The 22675-nt window shown below is 41.1% G+C and overlaps 1 protein-coding gene across 1 annotated transcript in view; it reads right to left on the bottom strand.

Annotated features, from left to right (window-relative positions):
* Positions 1–22675, bottom strand: part of LONP2 (lon peptidase 2, peroxisomal) — an 80420-nt gene that overhangs the window by 3356 nt on the left and 54389 nt on the right. The window contains exons 10-14 of the mRNA XM_006882502.1: positions 18825–18951; positions 17201–17334; positions 11983–12125; positions 3919–4126; positions 3302–3492 (exon numbers count right to left, since the gene is read on the bottom strand). Coding sequence (XP_006882564.1) covers positions 3302–3492; positions 3919–4126; positions 11983–12125; positions 17201–17334; positions 18825–18951 — 803 coding nt within the window. The remainder of the gene's footprint in view (positions 1–3301; positions 3493–3918; positions 4127–11982; positions 12126–17200; positions 17335–18824; positions 18952–22675) is intronic.

Here is a 22675-nt window from a genome sequence, read left to right as displayed (position 1 = left end):
AAAAAAAATTTGTTGTGATCCACACAGTCAAATGCCTCTGCATAGTCAACAAAACACAAATAATCCTCTTCCTGGTATTCTATGCTTTCAGCCAACATCCATCTGATAGCAACAATGGTATCAGTCCCATGATGGCCTCTTCTGAATCCAGCTTGAGTTTTTGGCAGTCTTTATGAATGGACTGTTCCAGTCATTTTTTAATAATCTGCAACAAAATTTTCTTTCCATGTGTTATTAATATTGTTTGATATTTTCCACTTTCTGTTAGATCACATTTTGGGATGGGGGGAAAAATTTTCTTCTAGTCAGTTGGTGGACTGGTGAGCATATCCAGGGTCACTGCACCTGCTTCCTGAAGCACTTCAGTTTATACTACATCAGACCCTGCAACCTTATGTTTTTTTTTGCTAATGTCTTCAGTGCAGCTTAGACTTCCTCCTTCAGTACTACTGATTCTTGATCATGTTACTTCTTGAAATGCTGACTAATTCTTTTTAGTACAATGAGCTTGTACATCCTTCTTCTGATGCTGTGTATCATCTTCTGATGCTTCCTGCATCATTCTAGATTTTGTCTATAGAGATGCTTGAGACTGTTATGCTGAGTGAACTAACTCAATCTTAAAAGGACAAATACTGCTAAAGACCATTACTGTAAAAACAGAAGATAACTAGAAGATGCGTATAAAAGTCCAAAGGGTTGGAAGGGGGGGAAAATCATGAGGTCACATGCTTTAGTGAGTAGAGGGAGGAAATGAAGGAATCAGGAAAGATCCAGTGAAGACTTGAAAAGGTGGGGTGATAGTAGGCATAGATCAATGATGACTTGGGTTTTTTTTGTTTTGTTTTTCACATTATCATAACTAAAATTTTATGTACGAAGTGTTGATCTTGTTTCTTGCCATGTAGAGGTCTTGGGTACGCCATCCAAGAAAGATAACTTAGTCCAACTTGACGAAGCCAATATCCTTGGCGTACTGCCGGAAACATTGGCGGCATGTATCCAGTCTGTATTTTGGGATCAGTCCTGGTAGATTTGAGCTCATGCGGCAGAAGCGGGAACCCTGACCGAATTTTCGCGAGTGACTCCAGTAGAGCTGCTGGTGATCCATCTTGCTTGGAGGGAAGCACCAAGGCAAAAAGAATGATGCCTGGTTTTATAAAATGCAATGTAAGGGAATGATTGTATGAAACACAATGTGAATGAAGGAATTTGTGAAACACAATGTATATGAATTTTGTATGCAAACCAATATAAAATTTTTAAAAAGTAAAAAAAAAAAAAGAAAGAAAAAATACTTTGTCCAGAGAATCTAAGTAAAAAAAAAAAAAAGAAAAAGAAAATATACTTTGTCCAGAGAATCTTTCAGTGCAACAACTCTTCGTGTGAATCTGTTCTTCAGTTCAGCATGAGAATGTTCTGAGCATGTTCTTCTTTTTGGTTTTGAACTCCAGCTTCTTAAGAGAATTCATTTAATATTTTGCTTATTAATAACATTGAGAAGAACAGGAATCCCAGAACATTTAATTCTGCTTATGAGAAACCTATACCTTGTCTGAACAGAAAAAGGGAATACTGCATGGTTTAAAATCAGAAAAGGTGTGTCTCAGTGTTGTATTCTTTTTGCATAGCTATTCAGTTTGAGGAGGCTGGATTATATGAAGCAGAATGTGGTATTAAGATTGAAGAAAGACTCTTTACTAACGGACTGAGAGACAGAGAAAAGATTGAAGCTGTCAATGATTTCATCTTACTTGGATCCACAATCAACACCCTTGGTAGGAGCAGTCAAGAAATCAAAAGACATGTGCTGGTGAAATCTGTTGGCAAGGACTTCTCCAAAATTCTAAAGAGCATGGATGTCAGTTTAGAGACTAAGGTGCACCTGATCCAAGTCTTGGTTATCTTCAGCTACTTCCTAAGCACCTGAAAGTTGGACAATGAACAAGGAAAACTGAAGAAGAACAATGCCTTGGAAGTGTGGTGTTGGAGAAGAGTAGTGAATACTCTGGTGTATGTTAAAGGGACAAACCAATCTGTCCTGAAGGAAGTCCAACTAGAAGCAAGGACAGGGAAACTTCATCTCACACACTGTGGGCATATTTTCAGGAACTCTTAGAGCAGACATCATACTGGGAAAGTCAGAGAGTAAGTGAAAGAGAAAACTCTCAATGAGCTGGGCTGACACAGCCATCACCACAATGGGCTTGAGCATGGTAGAGGTGTGAGGGTGGGGCAGGGCAGGTTTCTGTTCACAGCGCTGCTATGACAACACCTAACAACATTTTCTTTGAGTAGCATAGCAAATAAATACCAATCAACACTGCCATGTGGAATGTGATAGCTCCTGAGGCAAGGAGTAGGGAGGAAGATCAGCCATTTCTTGGGGTAGAGAGCTACACATAGCATTTAATAACCAGGGTTTACAATGGGGCTCTTTGACTTGACATTTAAAAAATCTAGAGAACTGAGAGAATTTTTAATCTTAATTAGCAATTCTGCTTTCACCATTACTTCATAAGGTAAGGACTTTCTCAATATAAAGAACATTTCTTATCTTTTTCATTGACCCAGAACTGTTGTCAAATGGAACTGGTACTCAGTAACTTAAACCTCTAAATAAATTCTCACATTCTGCACATAAAGATATTCAATGAAGCCCTAAGGCCCCATATGAACAGAACTTTTTCACAGTTTAGCACTTTTATTGTTGTTATGTACTGTCGAGTCGCTCGCAACTCATAGTGACCCTGTGCACAAGAGCCCTAAACCCTGCTCTGTCCTGTGCCAACCTCACCATCTCTCTGACACACTCACTTAGGAATGGTAAATTTTTATTATATTTTCAATTTTACAATAATTGATTTTTTACAAATTTAGAAGAGTCACCAGGAAGTTTGAGGATGGCACAGGATAGAACAGGGTTCAGATTTTTTATTCATAGGGTTGCTATGAGTCGTACTCGACGGCATCTAACAACATCAACCACAGGAACTACAGCAATCTAAGATTTTAAAAAATGTTAGAAGGCAAGAATTAAGCTTAAAAACAACTACGTTCTATTTTAATACTTATTGTTTAACCAGAACAAGGTCTTGAATTTTCATCTGCACACCTGATAATTTTGATGATGGGATTAGTATTTTTTCCCTCTTGGCATGTCTTCTTAGTAGAAGGAAAATAGGACTGTTAGGTTTTCCTCTAGTAGATGAAAATTTTCACCTTGAACATCTGTGTAAAATGGAGGTATCTACAGAGGAAGGTATTAATTTTTATTTAAACTTGGTTCCTTCATACTTACTGGAAGGACAAGGCCTCTCAGTGTAATTTCTCCAGTCATGGCTACATCTGAACGCACCAACCGCCCACTAAAAAGTGAGGCGAGACAGGTTACTATGGTAACTCCAGCAGATGGTCCATCTTTTGTGACAGCTCCAGCTGGGAAGTGCAGATGGATGTCTGTGTTGTCAAGAAGATCAAAACTTCCAGAAGCTTTAAAAAGGAAAAGAGGATTTTAATGAATCAAAATTAAACCTGCTTTCTTTTACTCCTAGAAAGAAAACCAAGAAGACAAAAATGAATGTTTTGGGTAAATGAATCCTTCAAATATTAATGGATAGTATAATTAGAGTGGAGGGCTGAATGAGTAATTAGTTTCACTTTATTCCAAAGAGGGCTGAAAACAAAACAAACCCTTCTAAAGTTATTTCTAGTTCAGTTATTAGCTAAACAGTCTTCCAAGGATAAAATGAATTTCCATAGGGGTTCAATAAATTAAAGGCTTGTATTTTACTAAACAGTGTGATCACTAATTCAAGCTCATCTTGATTTCTGTCGCACCACTGTGTGACAAATGCCTGATGGACCATGGCCTCTCTTCCCTCACAGCTGTATTCCAACTGTGGCCGAGGTGCCTACCATTTGTCAGATGATACTTCTTTGCGTTGCTGCGGAGCCAGCTAATTGCAAGATGGGCAGATTCCTTCATGACATCCCCAAGTTGGCCAGTCAGAGTTAACTGACCTTCGCCGTCCATGCGGCTTGCCTCCACAAACATGATTTCTCCACCTAACGGAGTCCAAGCCAAACCTATTGCCACTCCTGGCTGACTCAAACGCTCAGATACCTAGGAGGAAAGAAGAAAACAAGACGACAACTGGGTCAACAAATGCCAAATTATTCTCAGGCTGACCTAACAAACAACCTTACAAGAGTCTGCTCTTCCCATGGAGGATCCAGGCCAGACTTCAAAACCCTTATTACTGACTGTGACTCTGAGTCCCACTTATCACTTACTATCTGGTTTCTTGCACATTTCTCTTTAGCATTAAAGCAATTTTACTTTAAAATATGTATAAAGATCTTTGTTACCCTAAAAAGAGACAAATCTAGTTAAAATTCCCTAATTTTCAAAGAACAAATTCAACTGTTTTTTTAGAATAACTGCATTGTATGCTGTTAGCTATTGTTAGTTGACTCTGATTCACAGAGATCCTAAAAGGATGATAACTTTGCCCTATCTGAATGTACGGCGGCACAGCCACTGCGGAGGGCAGGCTGGCGCTTCCTCAGAAAGTTGGAAATAGAAATACCATTTGATTCAGCGATCCCACTACTGGGAATATAGCCCAAAGAAAGCAGAACTGCAACCAGCAGATACATGCACATCATGTTTATTGTAGCACTGTTCACAATAGCAAAAAGATGGAAACAGCCCAGGTGCCCATCAACAACTGAGTGGTTAACACAATGGAATACTGCGCACTGAAAAAAATTCAGCTCTTTAATCACTATACAACGTGGAAGAGTCTGGAATACATTATCTTGAGTGAAATATCTCAGTCATAAAGAGACAAATACTGCTTAAGCCCATTACTGTAATAATAGAGTCGAGATGGGGGAGGGGAAAAGAACTGATAGATAATGAACACTGCACTGGAATGAGTGAAAGGCAGGCCATGCTGGAAGGAATGGACGATTAGAAATCACAGATATGACAATCAATAGTCGGAGGAGGAGGAAAGTGTGCATGAGTGAATAAAGAATTTTTAAAAAAAAAATTTGGAATAAAAAACATAACCCAACAACCAAACCAAAAGACTTTGCCCTATCCGATGTCATCCCCCAATCTCTGCTATGCTCAAATCCATCGTATTTAATTTTAGTATTAAACACCCCCTCATTCTCCTTGGGTTTGAACTGACTCATAGCTGACCCTCCATCAGGCTTTTTTTCAGAGGCTGTGAATGACATGTGAGGAAACCGCACATCTTTTTTCTCCAGAGCTGCTGGTAGACTCAAACCACCAGAAAGCCACTATCTTTTAGGACAGCAGTACAACTCCCTAGGAACTAAGCCACCAGAGCTCCCTGTATTCCTGCTAAGCTATGTATTCACACACACGCTGTAGATAGTCTACCTTTCTTTTTGGCAATGAACTTGTTTCAGAAAGAAAAACCGCACTCACATACATATAAGAACTGCTAGATCTAAAGGCCACATGCGAAATATTATAAACTCCTAGATTTTACTTCTCTGCCACTGCTTTTTCTGTTACTTCAGACACACTAGAAAATACTACTTCAGAGTTTCCTCTATTTTTCCTGCATACGAGAGGCCCCACTGTGCGGCCCTGTTTCCATTAACTGAACACACGGTTCACCTGACATTATGAGCCTGACAGGTTAAGACAGCTAAGGTGAGAAACACACACAAAAAAACGGATAGAAAAACGTAATATGTTAACTTTTAATGAATTTCCTGAGCCTCCAATTTTTTTATACTATAGAAGCTGCTGATGTCAGAAGAACTGAGCACAATATACTAACAAGTAGTGAGCGTGTTCTCTGAGAGGTAACTCTGTCACTGAGAAACAACAGAGTCTGAATCTAAGTGTAGTCTGTCTAAAGGAACAGGCTGCTAAGAGGTATTCATTCCTTATCTAAGGGATTGTTGTTGTTAGGTGCTGTCGAGTCAAGTGTGACCCATAGTGACCCTATGAACAACAGATCTGAACCCACAATGCTGGAGAGTTTGCGAAGGAGAGGAAGACCCTCAACCAGGTGTCTGCCCAATGGGCTCTAGTGTGTTAGGATGGGTGAGGATGGTGCAGGATAGGACACGGTTCTAAGACATCAGACGGGGTGAAAATCCTGGCCGATTTTAAAACATACTTTCAAGTCAGAGGTGGTATTACCTGAAGCTAGTGAATACTTATTTTTGGTATGAAACAAAAAAGTTTTAAAAGTTATGTTTTAAGTGGCAAGAAGCTGCACTGCAATCCCAGAGGTGCGTGGTTCAAATCCACCAGATGCTGTGCTGGAGAAGGAGAGACAGTCTCCTCCAGTACCAGGCAGATCTGATTTGACGGGCACACACACACAAAATAATAAAATAAAATATAAAATACTTTTTTAAAAAAAGTTATCTTTTAAACTTTTATTTCTAATTGACTTTCTGTGACTACTCTGCAACACAGAAGGCCAAGTATGAGCCTGATGTCGTGCACCCCAAAAGGCATTTATTCCCCTCTGGCTCTGGCATGTGCCCTGCTTTATGTTTACCTGAAAAAAAAGTAGATTAACGATCAATACGCAAAAGAGCAATAGGATTTTAAGGAAAATACAGAAAATAATCAAAACAAACCAAATGAAACTTTCTTTTTAAAAAAAAACGACTTACAATGCTTGGCTTTTTTCCCTAATATAAAATGAGTTCCCTGTACCTGAACCAACATCGGGTTTGGGAATTTGCTAGGAACCTATTTATATCCATCCTTTCTAGGGCAGAGCGAACTCGTCCTGAAGAACCATGTTTAATATAATATATCCCCTGTCATTTAGCAGAAAAACCTACTTGGTACAATTTTTTTTGGGTTATTATCTTTTTCTTATAGCTGATTATCCCTTTATCCTTAACAAAGATTTGTTAGAATAATACAGAAAATATCCTTAGAGGCAAGGGAGCCGGGCAGCGAGTCTACAGCGAGCTACACTGCTCAGAGGCTGCACCTCTCTGGGTGCTTGAAACCACCAGCTGCTCAGAGGGAGAAAGATGGGCAATCTCCTCCTGTTTGATTTACAGCCTCAGAAACCCAGCTGAGTCAGTTCCGTTCCAACACCAATGAGTTTGAGTTCTGATCCCCTGAGAGCAGTAGTAAGATTCTTGTTGACTATGCTGTATCTAAAAGCCAAGCCCATTTCCCCAGGAGCATCTTGGGACCCTTGCAGAAGTATGTGGCAGACTACAGCCTGGAAGGGTGGACTGACTGGCTCAGACTTGAGAGTACACACAATTGCAAGAGTGGTCTGCTCGGACAAGCATCCAGTAGCAACGATGCTTCTCTTTGTCTCACCAGGAGGAAATGAAAATGATGATTCTCACATTCCCTCCAAACGTATTTATGTAAATCAACAAAAATAGCATAACTGCAACTGAAGTTGTTGTTAGTCATGCCAATGTCAACACTGTTCAGATCACTAAGTGCTGTGATTTGAGTCCAGTGTCCCTCCTGACCTGGTCACAGTCGTGTTCTGGGGCAGCTAAGTCTGTGCTGCCCTGAGTCCCAAGCACCTGCTCCCACTCTCCTTCCCACATCACAGGGAAGGACATTTTCTTTTTAAAACGGAACTTGTTTCTTTAGGAAACTTTGTTATATTTGGAAAGGTTATGATACAACTCCTATTGTTCATTAGTCTAGGTTAAGTTCTTATAACCCATTTTTCCAGTTGTTTAGCAAATCCTGAAAGGTATGATTTACTCATAAAAGTGTGCCAACCTTCAAAAAGCTGAACACAGGAATTCCATATGACTCAGCTATTCCACCCCTTGGAAAACTCCCCGAGAAAATAAGAACTGAGGTCCAAACAGAGAGGTTCATAACAGCATTATTCACCATCACAAGAACATGGAAACAGCCCAAGTGTCCAACCACAATCGAATGGATTGAGAAATGATGGTACATTCACGTGATGAAATACTACGCAGAACACAGAAGCAATGATTTTGAAAATTATTACCTAATGTGGGAGGAACTGGAGAGCATGATGCTAAGTTAATTCATTCCCATAAGGACAAATACTCTGTAAGACCATTATTGTCGAGTATGAGGATCCAAGGTGGGGAGGGGGGAGCAGAGGGATGAGGATGGGTGGGGGGCGGGGCTGGTTAATCATAAGATTGCACAGTTTTGATGGGTGGCGGGAGAGATAGGTGAAGCAAATGGGAAAGATCTGGTGTGAAAAATAATGTATACAAACTTTACAAATAAATTAGTATAAAAAACCCAACCAACCAACCAAACAAAAGTCTGCCATCTTCCTTTCCTCCCTTACTGAGAGTTTCCTAAGTCACTACAGTGGTTTTGCACAATTAGATTTTTTTATAATTAAAGAAAAAAAAAAAGAATAAAAAGTTTTATTTTAAAAAAGAAAATTTAAAGTTTACCAATGGCCAGAGGTTGACTTTTTCAAGGGAAAGATGACCTGTTTTCTCCCTTAAGAACCTCCCAGAGCATCCAGAGTCCACTAAGACTTATTTCCATTGCCCATGGGTCTGCTGATACCAGTTTCCCATGATTCTAAATTTCCCAATTAAAAAAAAAACCAAAACAACAACCCATCAGAAATCATGATCCTAAAAACAAAAACCTCCCAGAAAGGCAGGTCAGAGATCCAAGCGTCTGGGACCCACTAAGTCTAACTTTAAGCTCAAAGATGGGTCTCTAGGGTGAGCAGCAACACTCCTTAAGACAATTAACCATTTAACATCAAATAGGGCTGCATTTGCCCCCGAAATTAAGCTTAAAGGCAAGAAGAGATAGGAAGGGGGATACAGACATGACGTCCTTGCGGGGACTGCAAACACTGTCACACAAAATGCAAACTGTTGAATGGGAAGGCAATTCGAGAGTTCTGCCCATCGCCACCAACATCCTCTGATGCTCTTGTCTCTGGTTGTGCACGAATAGATTTTCATGAACAAGGAGCACAGAGGAGGAACTGGTGGCTTTGAATTGGAGTGCTGGAGAAGAGCACGGAATATCCCATAGGCTGCCAAAAGAACAAGCAAGTCTGTTTTGGGTGAAGTGCGGCCAGGATGCTCTTTAGAGGCAAGAATGGGGAAACTGGGTCTCACACTGTTGTCAGGAGGGACTTAGGAAAAGACATTATGGGGAAAGGTGGGGGAGCAGAGAAAGCCACGCAGACCTTCCTTAGTGAGAGTAACCACAGGCTTAACAGATCACAGATGATGGGGACGGCACAGTACAGGACAGGGTTTCCATGTGTTCACAGGTCACCAGACAGTGGTCAACTTGATGGCAAACAACAACAACAACAACAACAACAACGATTAACAGCACCTGCATCGACTTTGGGACCAGGAAGGCCAGGAAGGGGTGACAGAAAGGTTTTGAACATGAGTGAAAAAAATCAGGAACAAAAACACAGCTTTGGATATTTTTTGTGGCTTGACAGGTTTGATTTTTTTAGTTTCTAAAAAGTAGGATGGTTTTAAAATTAAATCTGTTCATTTGCTAGTATGTCTGAGAAGTATGGTGTCTATGTTATGTACATTAATGCACCAAATTCTAACATCGGAGGAAAGGAACCCAGGTGGTTCTGCCAACTGAAAGGGTGGCTGTTTGAGCCCATCCACCTGTGTCTGTCAAAACGACAGTCCCCAACAGGGCTGCTGAGAACTGAAATCTCTTTCTAGGAAAAATGACAGATCTGAGAGCTTTAGTTTCATGAAATATACAAGTATTTAAGCCAAAAAAAAAAAAATCAACACAAAAACCCAAAACCAAAAAAACCTTTATAACACTTCTGGAATGTTATAATGTTGAAAACACTCAATATGTATTCTAATCTTCCCAATAAAAACTCTCTGGAGTCTTTACATAGGAGAGCACAAAGAAGAGCAAACAGTGGCTACAGTGAACACCTGACAAAGAGCAGAGAATCTGCTATGGTCAGTTTATGGTCTGTTTCTTCAATATTAGAAACAGAGTTAGTCAGATCTGGGACCAAATCTCAATGCTGGCATAAGTTGTGTCTTCTCACAAGCTATTTCAACTCTGTTTGCTGAAAAGAGGGATTAGTCCTTGGAGAGGAACATCATGCTTAGAAGGGTGGAGGGATGGAGAAAGAGAGGAAGACCATCGATGAGACGGATTGATTCACTGACTGGAGTAATGAGGGTAGGTGTGTCACAGACAGTAGAGATGGCACAGAATAGAGCAGGATTCGGGGCTGTACTGTACACAGGGTCGCATAACAACAACGCTTGTTTACTCCTCTCTTATTGGAAAGACAGCCTGACTATGGAAAAAATGATACATCTTTTATGGGCGATCTTTCACTGTGCCTGATATCCAACAGAAAAATAGAGTGGTCAATAAACCATTTCAACCTCTCTTCTACTCAGGAAATTTGACTCTGACTTCCCCAAAGCTCCGGGATTTTCAGGAATGCTTCCAAGTATATTAACAGCAGGAATGGCGGAGAGACAAGGGTATAGATAATAGAAATGGTCAGCAATATTAGCTTTCATTTGTGGTTGAAACTTAAAATACCGAGTGGACTGCTGGAATATATAACATGCAGGAATTAAAACTTATTTACATACACCTTCACTCATCTTCATTTGGTTTCTCTCAAAACCCACATCATCTTTCTTTACTCATGAATTCTCTTAGCAGCTGTTAATCACTTTCACCCAAGAAAGTTCTGCTCAAGTTCTCTCAAAGTTTAAGCCCATGGTATCTTTAGAATTCATATAACCAAAATAATGCCTCCGATTCCATTGTTCCAGGCCAGATTACTCATTGATGGGTTAACAAGTTCTAGTTCTGTAACTGGGGCTTTGTGGAGAGGCTCATTAGTGTCACTGATCAGCTCAGTGTTTAAACAGATAAACAAGATGAAAACCCTTTTTACAAAGAAAAATTTCAAATGGTGGATGGAGGGATCATGTTCTGCATAATTTATCGGGTTTATCTTCCAATAAGGTAACTTTTGCCATTGAGCTGTCAAGAAGGAGATGACAACACTTATGAAGAAAACTATGAAATTCAAAAACAGAAAACAAACTACCACCCAGTTGCTTCAACTCAGTCCTGGGTCTCAGGTCCAGGATATACTTAAATTATGAGGTACAGTTTGTGGAAGAAACAAGAAGTAAGGCTAGAAGTGAATTCCGGTTTATTACTACAGGAATTCACTCAATGTTGTGTTGGAAAGGACTCAAGAGTTTCCAGAGGCTGTAAATTTCATGGGAAGAGACTGCCTAGGAGGCAGTGGGGGATTCCAACTACCAGTGAGACCCTGTTTTCGGGTCAGCTGCACAACTGCCTAAGGTCAGGCCATCGGAGCACCCTGCGTCTGCACTAGCTGCAGTCAAATGGATCGCCCGAAAGCTCGGCTTGTGTTTTAGCCATCTTGTAATAGCTGATTCTCCACTTCTTGCTTCACTACCTCCTTCTCTTAGGCTTTGTTCAAAGAAAAGCTTAGTTAAAGTACAATAGAAACACAGATCTTGTAAGGAGAAAAGTAGGAGAAAGTCAGGGACTGTTCTTAAAACAGGAAGATAGCGAAAAAAGTAAAAAAAAAAATATGGCCACTCTCTAGTGGCCTATGATGGTCATGCTATACAGAAAACAAGTTTCTAATCTTAGGACAGGGATCACTGGTGGCCTAGTGGTAATCCTGAAGGGACACGGTTTGAAGCCACGAGCCGCTCTGTAGAAGAAGAATGGGCAATCTCCTTCTGTGCAATTTATTGCCTTGGAAAACCTGCTGGAGGGTCAGCTATGGTTTAGCTCTGACTTGATGGTAGGCAACCACAACAACCACCACCACCACAACAACAACCTTATGACAAAAGTTAGTCTCACAAAACATCTAATTCTACTCCTCCAATTTATCTGGCAGCCACCAGAATAAACCAGTCGAGTATCAACAAAAAAATGAGAATGGTTACCTCCATTTCATACATGGGGGGCCCAAGGATGTCTTTCAGAGCATGGAAATCAATCAAAATTGGCATTTCAGGTGGTAGAGCCAAGTCGGCTGGGTCACTGACAGATTCAAGTTTTGCATCTTCTAAGACATCTTCTCTGCAACCTAAGAGAGAAAAATGTATTTAGAACTTGTAAGCATCTTTTTAGATTTAAAAAAAAAACACACCAGTAAATACAAAAAAGGGAATGCACCATAGTTCTCTTTATGCACCCAGAAAAGGCAGAGAGAGTTTAATTCAGCTTGTGTACATGTGGGATTGGGCAGGAGGACCAGTCTTTAATAATCCTTTGAGATAAATCTTGTTCGTGTGCTTTTACTTGCTTATTGGTCTGTCTCTTCCTATTAAAGAGTGAGCTCCTTGAGAGCAGCAATTTCCCTGAGAGGTCAGCTATAGAAGGCCAGGTTTAACAGATAACTCTGGAATAGTCAACACTATTCAGGACCTTGTCAAACTTCCAATTGCCTCTACTCTTGGAGCTTGGAAAAGTGGAGGGTCCGTGAGATGGACTGACTTAGCGCCTGCAGTGGTGGACTTTGAGCACAGCAGAAACTGTGACGACGGCACAGGGCAGGCTTAACTTGTTCTGTCGTACACAGGACTGTGATGAGTCAGGGTCAACAAGAAGATTCCTAATGACAATAAAAACTACTCGATTCTTTCCAGAGGAGCTGTTCAGGTGTCCTATTTTCTGACTACGTGTAACAACTAATTGGAAATAATAGAAAATACACTAAGCAATGTCTCCTTGGCCAACTCTAAGATTAAAATGTCCCAGTAAAAACAAATACCATTTGTAATGCCAGGATAAGAGGAAATTCCCTATAATAATGTCTTTCCTTTTTACCTTCCTAAGAGTCATGCATGGTTGGCTGATATCTTGTCCATGTACTAATTGATTTCTTTTGATTTGGGCCTAGGCAGCGAGTCTGAGTAAAGATAACAACTATTCAATCCATATGCTCATCAAATACTTGCAGAGGATAGACTTTATGGAGGAGAATGCGGCATTCAGATTGGAGGAAGATCATCAACAACCCGCATTACGCAGATGATTAACCCTGCTGGTTAAAAGCCAGAGGACCAGAGGCGGCAACTGCAGAGGATCAAGGATTGCAGCCATCAAAAGGGATTATATCTCAACGTCAAGAAAACAAAAGTCCTCATCAACGGACTAACTCTTTTATCTCAGGCCATAAAGCGGCTTCTCAACTTTTCTAGCAGCAAAAGGAACCTTTTGGATTTTCTCCCCCACTTTGTAGAAACAATAACCATTTTAACTATACATGCTCCCAAGCTCCAGATTTAGAAAACAAAGCCATGTTTCTATGAGTCTGGACCAACGAATCCCAATACTTCTGACGCCAACTCTAGAAGGAGCATCTGTGATGTGGGAGAGGCCAAGGGTGACTTCTACCTACTTCCTACAGGGGAACTGACCCCATCAATAATACCCACAGTACCAAACAAAAGGCTACCTGATCTGATATGCCACCCCACAGGCTTCTGCATCTATTTCTATCCATTGGTAAACATTTTCACCAATTGAGTCCAATGTCTGTTGCTATTGCTTCCAATGTCCTGCACCCAAGTCTACCAACTGGTAAAAATTTCTACCAATTGGGTCCAAAGTCTGCGGCAACTTTGATTCCCAGACTTTACTCACAGCTGTAGTGGGGTTTATTAGAGAAATAGGCTGGGGAGTGAGGAAGGCCAAGAATATCACACAATGCAGGTCCAGATGTAGCCCAGCAGTCCCAAGCCAGGTTCCCACAGCTGGTGATGATGTGTACAGTTAAGATAGCCTAAGACCGTGTCCCCCAATGGGAGCCAATTTGCCAGCAGGAAGTAGCTAATACGCCATCCCCTTTCCCTTATGAATCAGGGTGAAGTCTCTCTCAGGGAGGAGTGATAGGGAATGGCAAAGGACACACAGACAAAGGAGATTAATCAGAACTGGCTTTGACAAGCACTGTGGCAATTGGACAATTAAAACAGACTTTTGAGGGGGCGAAGAAGAACGAACTGGGGAGGAGGGTGGAGACAACAGTGCAAAAATGAATGAATGAAAACCCAAAATCTCTGTAAATGTTCATTAAATTTTATAAAATTTAGGGGAGCTCTGGTGGACTAGTGGCAAGAAGCTGCAGTACAATCCCAGAGGCTCACGGTTCGAATCCACCAGATGCTCTGCCGGGGAAGGAGGGACAATCTCCTCCTGTACCAGTCAGATCTGATCTGACGGTACATGCACACACACAAATAATAAAATAAAAATTAAAAAAAAATTTATAAAATTTAGTAATTTTTTTTAAAAGAAAAGCCAATTTGCAAGGATTCTGACACCACTGAGGTGCACATTCCTTAAAGTAATGAAGCCTATTGATCAAGGGGGTAGCACAGTTCAGTGAGGAGTGCAGAGTACAGGAAGGGGGATGATGGGAGGATGAATGGGAATGACAATCACGAGGAGGTAGTGGAAAAGTGTCCTTGTGTTGTGGGGACTGGAATGAATGTCAAAGAACAAAATATATATGCATGGTTGAATGGAAAAGCCAACCAGTGCTGTATGTTGAAGTCACGGTAAAATGTTAACAAAAGAAAAGGCCAAGGTAGATCACAGGATAATTAGCACGTGTTCTCCACCAGGTGACTGTAACTGCCTGGGGAAGTTTAGCTGAGCCCAGATGAAACTGAAAACTCTCTCCTCTCTGAAGCAGTAGGGGACAAGAAAAGACTGTGGTTTTCACTTGTGGGGTGCTTACGTATATTTAGAAAAATCACCAGGTGCCATGGGGCTGATCTGGACTCTGACGCACGATGACCCTCGGTCTCAGTACTGAGCTTCTTCCTTCTCATTTCCTTTTGTTGTGGTTTGGGTGAAAGTTTCAAGAGCACATTCATTTACTCTTAACCCCATACTCTCATGCTATTTCATAACTTTTGCTGTGATGCCCTCCTCGTAACAGCACTCTTCTCGTGTGGATTCCCCACATCTGCGCATCTATGGGTTTTTTAATGGTTTATTTTGGGTTAAGTACATTGCCAGGAGTTTTCTTAGGAGGAGGAAACATCACAATAGATGGAGAAAAGATTGAAATTGTCAATGATGTCATCTTGCTTGGATCCACAATTAACACCCGTGATAACAGCAGTCAGGAGATCAGGAGATGTATGTTGTTATGTGTTGTTATGAGTCGTTTGCGACTCATAGCGACCGTATGTACAACAGCCCTAAACCCTGCTCCATCCTGTGCCAATCTCACTGTCTCTGACACACCCACCATGATTATCCCAGTCACTGAATCAATCCACCTCATAGAGGGTCTTCCCCTCCTGCACTGTCTCTCCACTCTCCCAAGCATGATGTCCCTCTCCAAGGACTGGTCCCTCCTTACAAAATATCCAAAGTATAGTATTGGGAAAGTCTGCTGTGAGGGATCTTTCTATAGTCCTGAAGAACAAGGGTGTTAGTTTAAAGACTAATGTGCACCTGATCAAAGCCACAATCTTTTCAATCACCTGCCAAGCATGTGAAAGCTGGAAAATGAGTAAAGATGACAGAAAAAGCATCACTGCATTTGATTTGTAGTGCTGAAGAAGAGTCCTCAACATTCCTAAGACTGTCAAAAAAACAGTCTCGGAGAAAGTGCAACCAGAGTGGTCCTTAGAGGCAGGATGGCAAAGTTTTACCTCACATATTCTGGACAGGTTGTAAGGAGAGAGGGTGTCTGTGGAACTGGGCTCAAATATATCGGAAATAATTAGAACCCATGATAGGACAGGGCTCAGATCTGTTGTTCACAGAGTCACTATGAATTGTACTTGACTAGATGGCTTAACAACAAAGATAAATATTACATAATAAATATATGGCCAGAACCCTACAAGAAGTAGATGCTTTAAAACAATGTAGGGAATATTTGGCTTTATTCATTCTCATGTCTGGCATTGTCTGTCTGTCTCTGCATCCTCTCCAACATTTGCTTGCTGTCCTGTTAAACGTTCCCACTGCTACTGGGGTGAGATGGTATCTCATTGTTGTTGTGACTTGTATCTCTCTGATTTCCAGTGATTTTGAGCATTTCTTCATGTGTCTGTTGGCCAAGCCAACATCGCCCTTCGTGAAAAGCCTTTTGCCCATTTTGCTATTGGGCTATCAGTCTTTTTCCTGTGGAGGCCCTGTAGTTTTCTGTGAATTTTTGTTATGAGACCCTTGTCTGAAATGCCATTGCCAAATGCTTTTTACCAGTCTGTAAATTTTCTTTTCACCGTATTGGAAAAAGGTTTAAATGTACATAAGGACTTAATTTTTACAAAGTGCCATTTGTTAATTTTGCTCTCTTGGTTGTGCATTTCTGGCTATATTTTCAAACTTACTTATGCCATAGACTAAGACTTCTAAGCTTGGTCCCATTTTGTTTCTTATGATCCTTTTGGTTTTGGGCTCTGAAAGTGTAGTATAGTCACACAATGGAATGCTATTATGTACTGCTGGGTTGAAACTGACCCACAGCTGACCCTCCAGCAGGTTTCAGAAGCAGTTAATCCTATGGAAGGAGACTGCCCATCTTTCTCTGCAGCATGAGGGAACAACAGTTTCGTAAAATACTATATAACATGGGAGAATCTAGAGAGTATTATTCTGAGTGAACTAACTCAGTCTCATAAGGAAAGATATTGCAAATAGAAAGATAGCTAGTTAGATGTGTATAAATGTCCAAATGTGGAAGGGGGTGAAAAAAGGGAAGGGTGGAAATTACCAGGATAACAGAGATTAGTGGGCAGACTACAGGGAAGGTGAGGGAATAGGAATGATCAAATTGGGACTTAAAAAGATGGTATAATAACAAGCTTAGATCAATGGTAATTATATGGGACACAGCGTGTATCAGTAGTTGTATGAAACACAATTTAAATGAGAGGTTTACACAGATGGAATAAGAGATGAAATATGATGCATATGAATGAAACAGAAATAAATGACTGTATGAAAATCAATTCCATATAGTAAAAGTAAATGCTCTTCATAACATCCATCGAACACTAAGCTGTTACTTAAGTTACTGAAAGCATCTATTAATGGAATGGTATGTGCCACTGTTTCTAGAACCCAGTTATCATCCCTCTATACCCAAACTGACTTTGCCATCTATTCTGAGAGCACAAAGTCACAAACCTTCTCCGTCAGTCACATCAGAACGGTCCAACTTGGCTTCCTTATGCTGTCCTTCTGCCACCTTTACAGCAACAGCTCGGCAAATGGCTCCAAACTTCCTGTCCAGAGAACGGACCCCTGCCTCTCTGGTATACCTGTCATAGAGAAAAAAATATTCTCACTGTAGCGGAACATTATCTGTGAATTGTACTGGTGAAATCTGTTGTCAGAGACCTCTCCAGAGCACTGAAGAGCAATGATGTCAGTCTAGAGACTAAGGTGTGCCTAAGCCAAGCCATGGTCTTCACAATTACTTGCTATGCATTAGAGAGCTGGACAATGTATAAGGATGACAGAAGAATTGATGCCTTTGAATTGTCCTGGAGAAGAGTCTTGAACATACCATAGACCACCAAGAATACAGACAGGTCTGTCGTAGAGAGGGTGAAACCAAGTTCTCTTTGGAGGCAAGGATTTTGGAACTGTCTCACATAGTTTGGGTACGTGGCCAGGAGAGACTGGTCCTTGGAGAAGGACCATCATGCTCGAAGGGTGGAGTGACAGCAGCATAGGAGAGGAAGACTCCGGGTGAAATGGATTGATACAATAACTGGAGTAATGGGGGTCGGAGTGTCAGAATCAGTGGGATGGGCTCAGGACAGGGCAAGCTTCAGAGCTGCTGTACATAGGGTCGCTATGGGTTGAAGATGACTTAATAGCACATAACAACAACAAATTTATCAACAGGCCACCAGAGCTCCCTAGTATCCACTTAGAAAATCACAAAACAAGCAAAGGAACTTCCAAGTGAGATTCGGCCTTATCATTCGGTGTACAGATTTAAATAGACTTCCTTAAGAAGACTGGCTTAAATCTACAAGCGATCTGACTGGCCAAACCCTAAGTCAAAATTCAAAATAGAGAGATACTTCATATTTTTTTAAAAAACAGCAGTTTCCAGAAAAAGGAGGTAAGAGGAATTTTTGGCAGATTGACACAATGTACCAGATTATACAATGGATGTGTCAGAGTGATGCAGGAAAACTCCAAGAGGAATTTCCAGACTGAAATTCCACAGAGTATATTTTTCCATTCAAACAACCCATCTATAAACTAGACTAAACCAGACTTACACCATCATATACTGCTTTCCATAGGCTTAAGCATTTGGTAGTAGACTTTGGAAAGTACTTTCTCTGTCATAGTGTTAACTCAGAAGATTAGAAATTTTATAGATTTTAAAATCTTTAGTCACACAGAAGAAAATCTAATAGTCTAAAACAGATGTCAGATAATATAATGTTTTAAGAGATAATTTATTTTTAAGAGAATTTAACCATTTTTAAGATCCTAGCCCTAACAATATTTTCTGTATTTTTTATGCTTTTATCTATATCTATATTTTGCAGCTATATTTTCTATGCTTTTAGCCCTTAATTTATCAAATTCTGGCTCCACTAAGGTCCTGAGTTTTGAAGGTATTTGGAAGGCGTTCTCTATGGGCTTCTGCATTCCTACACAGTCCTGTGTAAACCAACAGCTGTGGAAATACTTGCTGGGACTCTGTGGGCAACAGAGAAATGGATGCTGCAGGTTGACAGGAAGATAATCCAACATTAACGATGCCTTGGAATGGTTGATTAACCTGGTAATGATGTCCAGGGTAGTAACCTGAGGAATCTGGATCTGCTGAGGTGTCAGTCCGTGCTGTTCCAGTTGCTTTGGGATCAAGTGCCTGTGGGCAATCTCGATCTTCTCCTCCTGCGTGTAACCTGTCAAAGAAAGTTCAACTTTCTCAGATTTACAGTGAATTTAAATATTATCAACTTAGATTTAGTTGTTGTTGTTATGTGCCATCAAGTCGCTTGCGACTCATAGCGACCCTATGTACAGCAGCCCTAAACTCTACTCTGTCCTGAGCCAATCATACTGTCTCTGACACTCCCATCCCAATTATCCCAGTCACTGAATCAATCCACCTCACAGATGGCCTTCCCCTCCTGCGCCGTCCCTCCACCCTCCCAAGCATGATGTCCTTCTCCAAGGACCGGTCTCTCCTCAAAACATGTCCAAAGTATGTTAGACGGAGCCTCAGAATCCTTGCCTCCAAGGAGCCACCCGGTTTAACCCTTTCCAGGACAAATCTGTTTGTTTTCCTAGCAGTTCATGGTTTCTCAATACTCTTCTCCAGCACCACAGCTCAAAGACATCAATTCTCCTTCTATCCTCCTTGGTCATTGTCCAACTCTCTGATGCATAACAAGTGATTGTGAAGACCATGGCCTGTATCAAATGCACCTTAGTCTCCAGAGAGACACCATTGCTCTTCAGTACTTTGGAGAGGTCCCTAATAGCAGACTTTCCCATGGCAAAGCGCCTTTTAATTTCCTGGCTACTGGTGCCAAGAGTGTTGACTGTGGAGCCAAGCAAACTAAAGCTGTGAACAATCTCAATCTCTTCACCATCCATCCTGATGCTGCCAATTGGTCCAGTGGTGAGAATCTTTGTCTTCTTGACATTGAGCCTCAATCCATATTGGAGGCTGCAGTTCTTGACACTCTGCAGCAGGTGCTTCAGGTCCTCTTCAGTTTCAGCAAGCAGGGTTGTGTCATCTGCGTAACACAGATTGTTGATAAGTTGTCCACCAATCTTGACCCCACATTTCTCCTCAGAGCCCAGCGTCCCAGATAATCTGTTCTGCATATAGGTTGAAAAGGTATGGAGACAGGATGCATCCCTGGCGTACGCCCTTCCCAATTTTGAACCATGTAGTGTTCCCTTGCTCTGTTCTGATGACTGCCTCCTGGTCCAAGTATAGGTTTCACATTAGCACGATCAAGTGTTCTAGGATTCCCATTCTTCTCAGAGTCAGCCACAGATTTAGAATAAATTTAAATATTATTCAAGTAAGAATAACCAGAATAAAGAAATTTAACTTCAAATCAGCAATTATGAAAATTCCTTCTTCCCCCAGTAAACTAAGCAGCAGTGTTTGAAAGTCCTTGTTTAAATGTTGTGTTTCTAAAAATAAAGAAAGAAATCTTTGTGAGACTTTAGAGTTCTTTTTCTCAAATGTTCTGAAATTTATTATTATTCAGTAGAAAAAAAGAAGCATATCTCTTTTTTGTTTTTCTTTTTATTTTATATTGGTTTGCTTACAAAGTTGGTATACATTGTTTCACACTATCCTTCATTCACATTGTGCTTCACACAATCATTCCTATTATTATGTTTTATAAAATTCCGCACTGCAATCCCAGAGGTGCGTGCTTCAAATCCACCAGGTGCTCTGCTAGAGAAGAAGGAACACTCTTCTCCTGTACCAGTCAGATCTGATTTGATGGTGCATAGACACACAAATAATAATAAAAAAAAATAATCACTATTAACCTATGCTCACCATTATCCTGTCTTTCCAGATCCTGGTGGGATCTTTCCCATTTCCTTTTGTCCTCCTCCCTCCACCCACCAAATTGTGTGACTGGATGATTTTCCTCCTGCCCATCTTCATACTCCTCTGCTCTCATCCTACCTACTTGTACACTCATATAGATTTTACTAATTATCTTTCTATTTCTACAATGGTCTTAACACAGTATTTGTCCTTATGAGACTGAGTTAGTTCACTCAGCATAATGTTCTCCAGACTCTCCGAAGTAATATAGTATTTTTTGAGATTGTTGCTCTATCCTCCCCTTTTTAAGCACAAACTGATGCTTGTGGTTGTTGTTAGGTACCATCAAGCTGACAATGACTCACAGTGACCTTATGAACAACAGATAAGAACCTTGCCCCATCCTGCATCAACCTTATCATCTGTCATATTGAAGCCCACTGCACTTGTCACTTTGTCAATCCACCCTTCCCAGAGATGTTTCTCTCCAAGGACTGGATCGTCCTGAAAATATGCCCAAAGTGTATGAGATGAAATGTCATCATTCTTGTCTCTGAAGAGGAACACTCTCACTATCTTCTTTCTAGACAGATTTGTTTGTTCTTTTAGCAGTCCAAGGGGTATTCAGTAATCTTCTCCAACACTACAATTTAAAGGCTTCAGTTCTGTTTTCCTTACTTGCTGTCCATAGGAAGCAACTGAAACTAGCATAAGTTGGACCAGATACATCTTAATATTCAAATGATATTCTTGCTCTTTTGAATTTTAGAGGTCCTTGACAGCAGATTTCCCCAATGCAAAGCATCTTTTGACTTTCTAACTTGTGCTACCACGGGTGTTGATGGTGGATGCAAGTAAGATGAAATCGCCAACAACTTAAATTCTTTCTCCATCTACTGCAACGCAGCCTATTGGTCCAGTAGTCAGGACTGTTTCTTTGATGTTGAGATGTAACCTATATTGAAGTCTTTGATCTTCTGCAGTAAGTGCTTCAAGTCTTCTTCACTTTCGTCAAGCAAGGTTGTTGTGAGGAAAAACAGGCCGCAGAGAACCAGATGAAGTGAAACAAAGGAGTTTATGATCAGCTCTCCAGTGAAGTTCGGCAGCCCCACGCAGGAGGAAGTTTGTGGGGATGGGTGGTCCCATGTGTGGAAGCTACAACAAAAGTTTTGAAGGTGGGGGTTGGAGGTAGGTTGATCCATTCCGTGGTCAGCTCTGTGGTGATCGGATGCCTTTTGCCCATTCCCATGTATGGAGCTACTCAGGACCCTCAGGTGGGTTGTGTTATAGCTGATGTTAGGTAAGATGTGGCCAGTGGTCGTGCTCTCTTCTGATTGGCTGTAGCCATCTTATACCAGGCTGACTGGAATGTCTCCCAAGAGATAAGTCAGCGTGGAATGCTGCCCAGCTCCCAGGTGGTCTTTCAGTTGTGTCATCTTCATAAGAAAAGTTGTTGAAGAAACTCGCAAAGGGTGCTAGGAATCTTTTGAATTCTAATCTCCACCTTGTCCTTGCTCAGTGAGCTCTTGTGACATGAGATCTTTCTCCTGCTACATAGCCAAGGAATATGAAATTAATTGAGGTTTGTGGATATGTTACTGGACTTGATACCATTAGGAGATCTTGTTCTCTACAGTAAGTTCCTTGATCTGGTGTAGATGATGTTAGGAGAAGTGGACCAAAACACCTCTCAAATAACCAAAAGAACCCATTATGGTGATGACCCCTAACCTGTGGGATGTGAGGCTTTGGGTGAGCAAGTGCTGCGCTATGAGTGCTTCATCAGTGACGTCCTTCAGAGGCATCTGCGAAAGGTGCTCGGCCATCGAGACAAGGTATATGAGCAGCTGGCTAAACACCTTCAGCAGAGAAACGTCACTGAATGACTTCAGGAGGCCAAGCACCCAGTTATACAAGCAGGTGGATTTTTTTTTTAATTTAGGTTGTTTATTTTTCATTTCAATGAACATCTACAGAGATTTTGGGATTCCATTCATTCTTTGTTGCCCCCTTCCCCCCGCACAAACCCCTCCCCTCCCCCCCCCCCATTTGCTAAAGCAAAAGAAAAACTCCCTCATCGGTACACAATCCCACCCACCGCA

The sequence above is a fragment of the Elephantulus edwardii genome, unplaced genomic scaffold (genome assembly GCF_000299155.1).
Source record: "Elephantulus edwardii isolate Elephantulus edwardi_28Jun2011 unplaced genomic scaffold, EleEdw1.0 scaffold00021, whole genome shotgun sequence".
NCBI lineage: Eukaryota > Metazoa > Chordata > Mammalia > Macroscelidea > Macroscelididae > Elephantulus > Elephantulus edwardii.
This window is presented reverse-complemented; position numbering and strand designations above follow the sequence as displayed.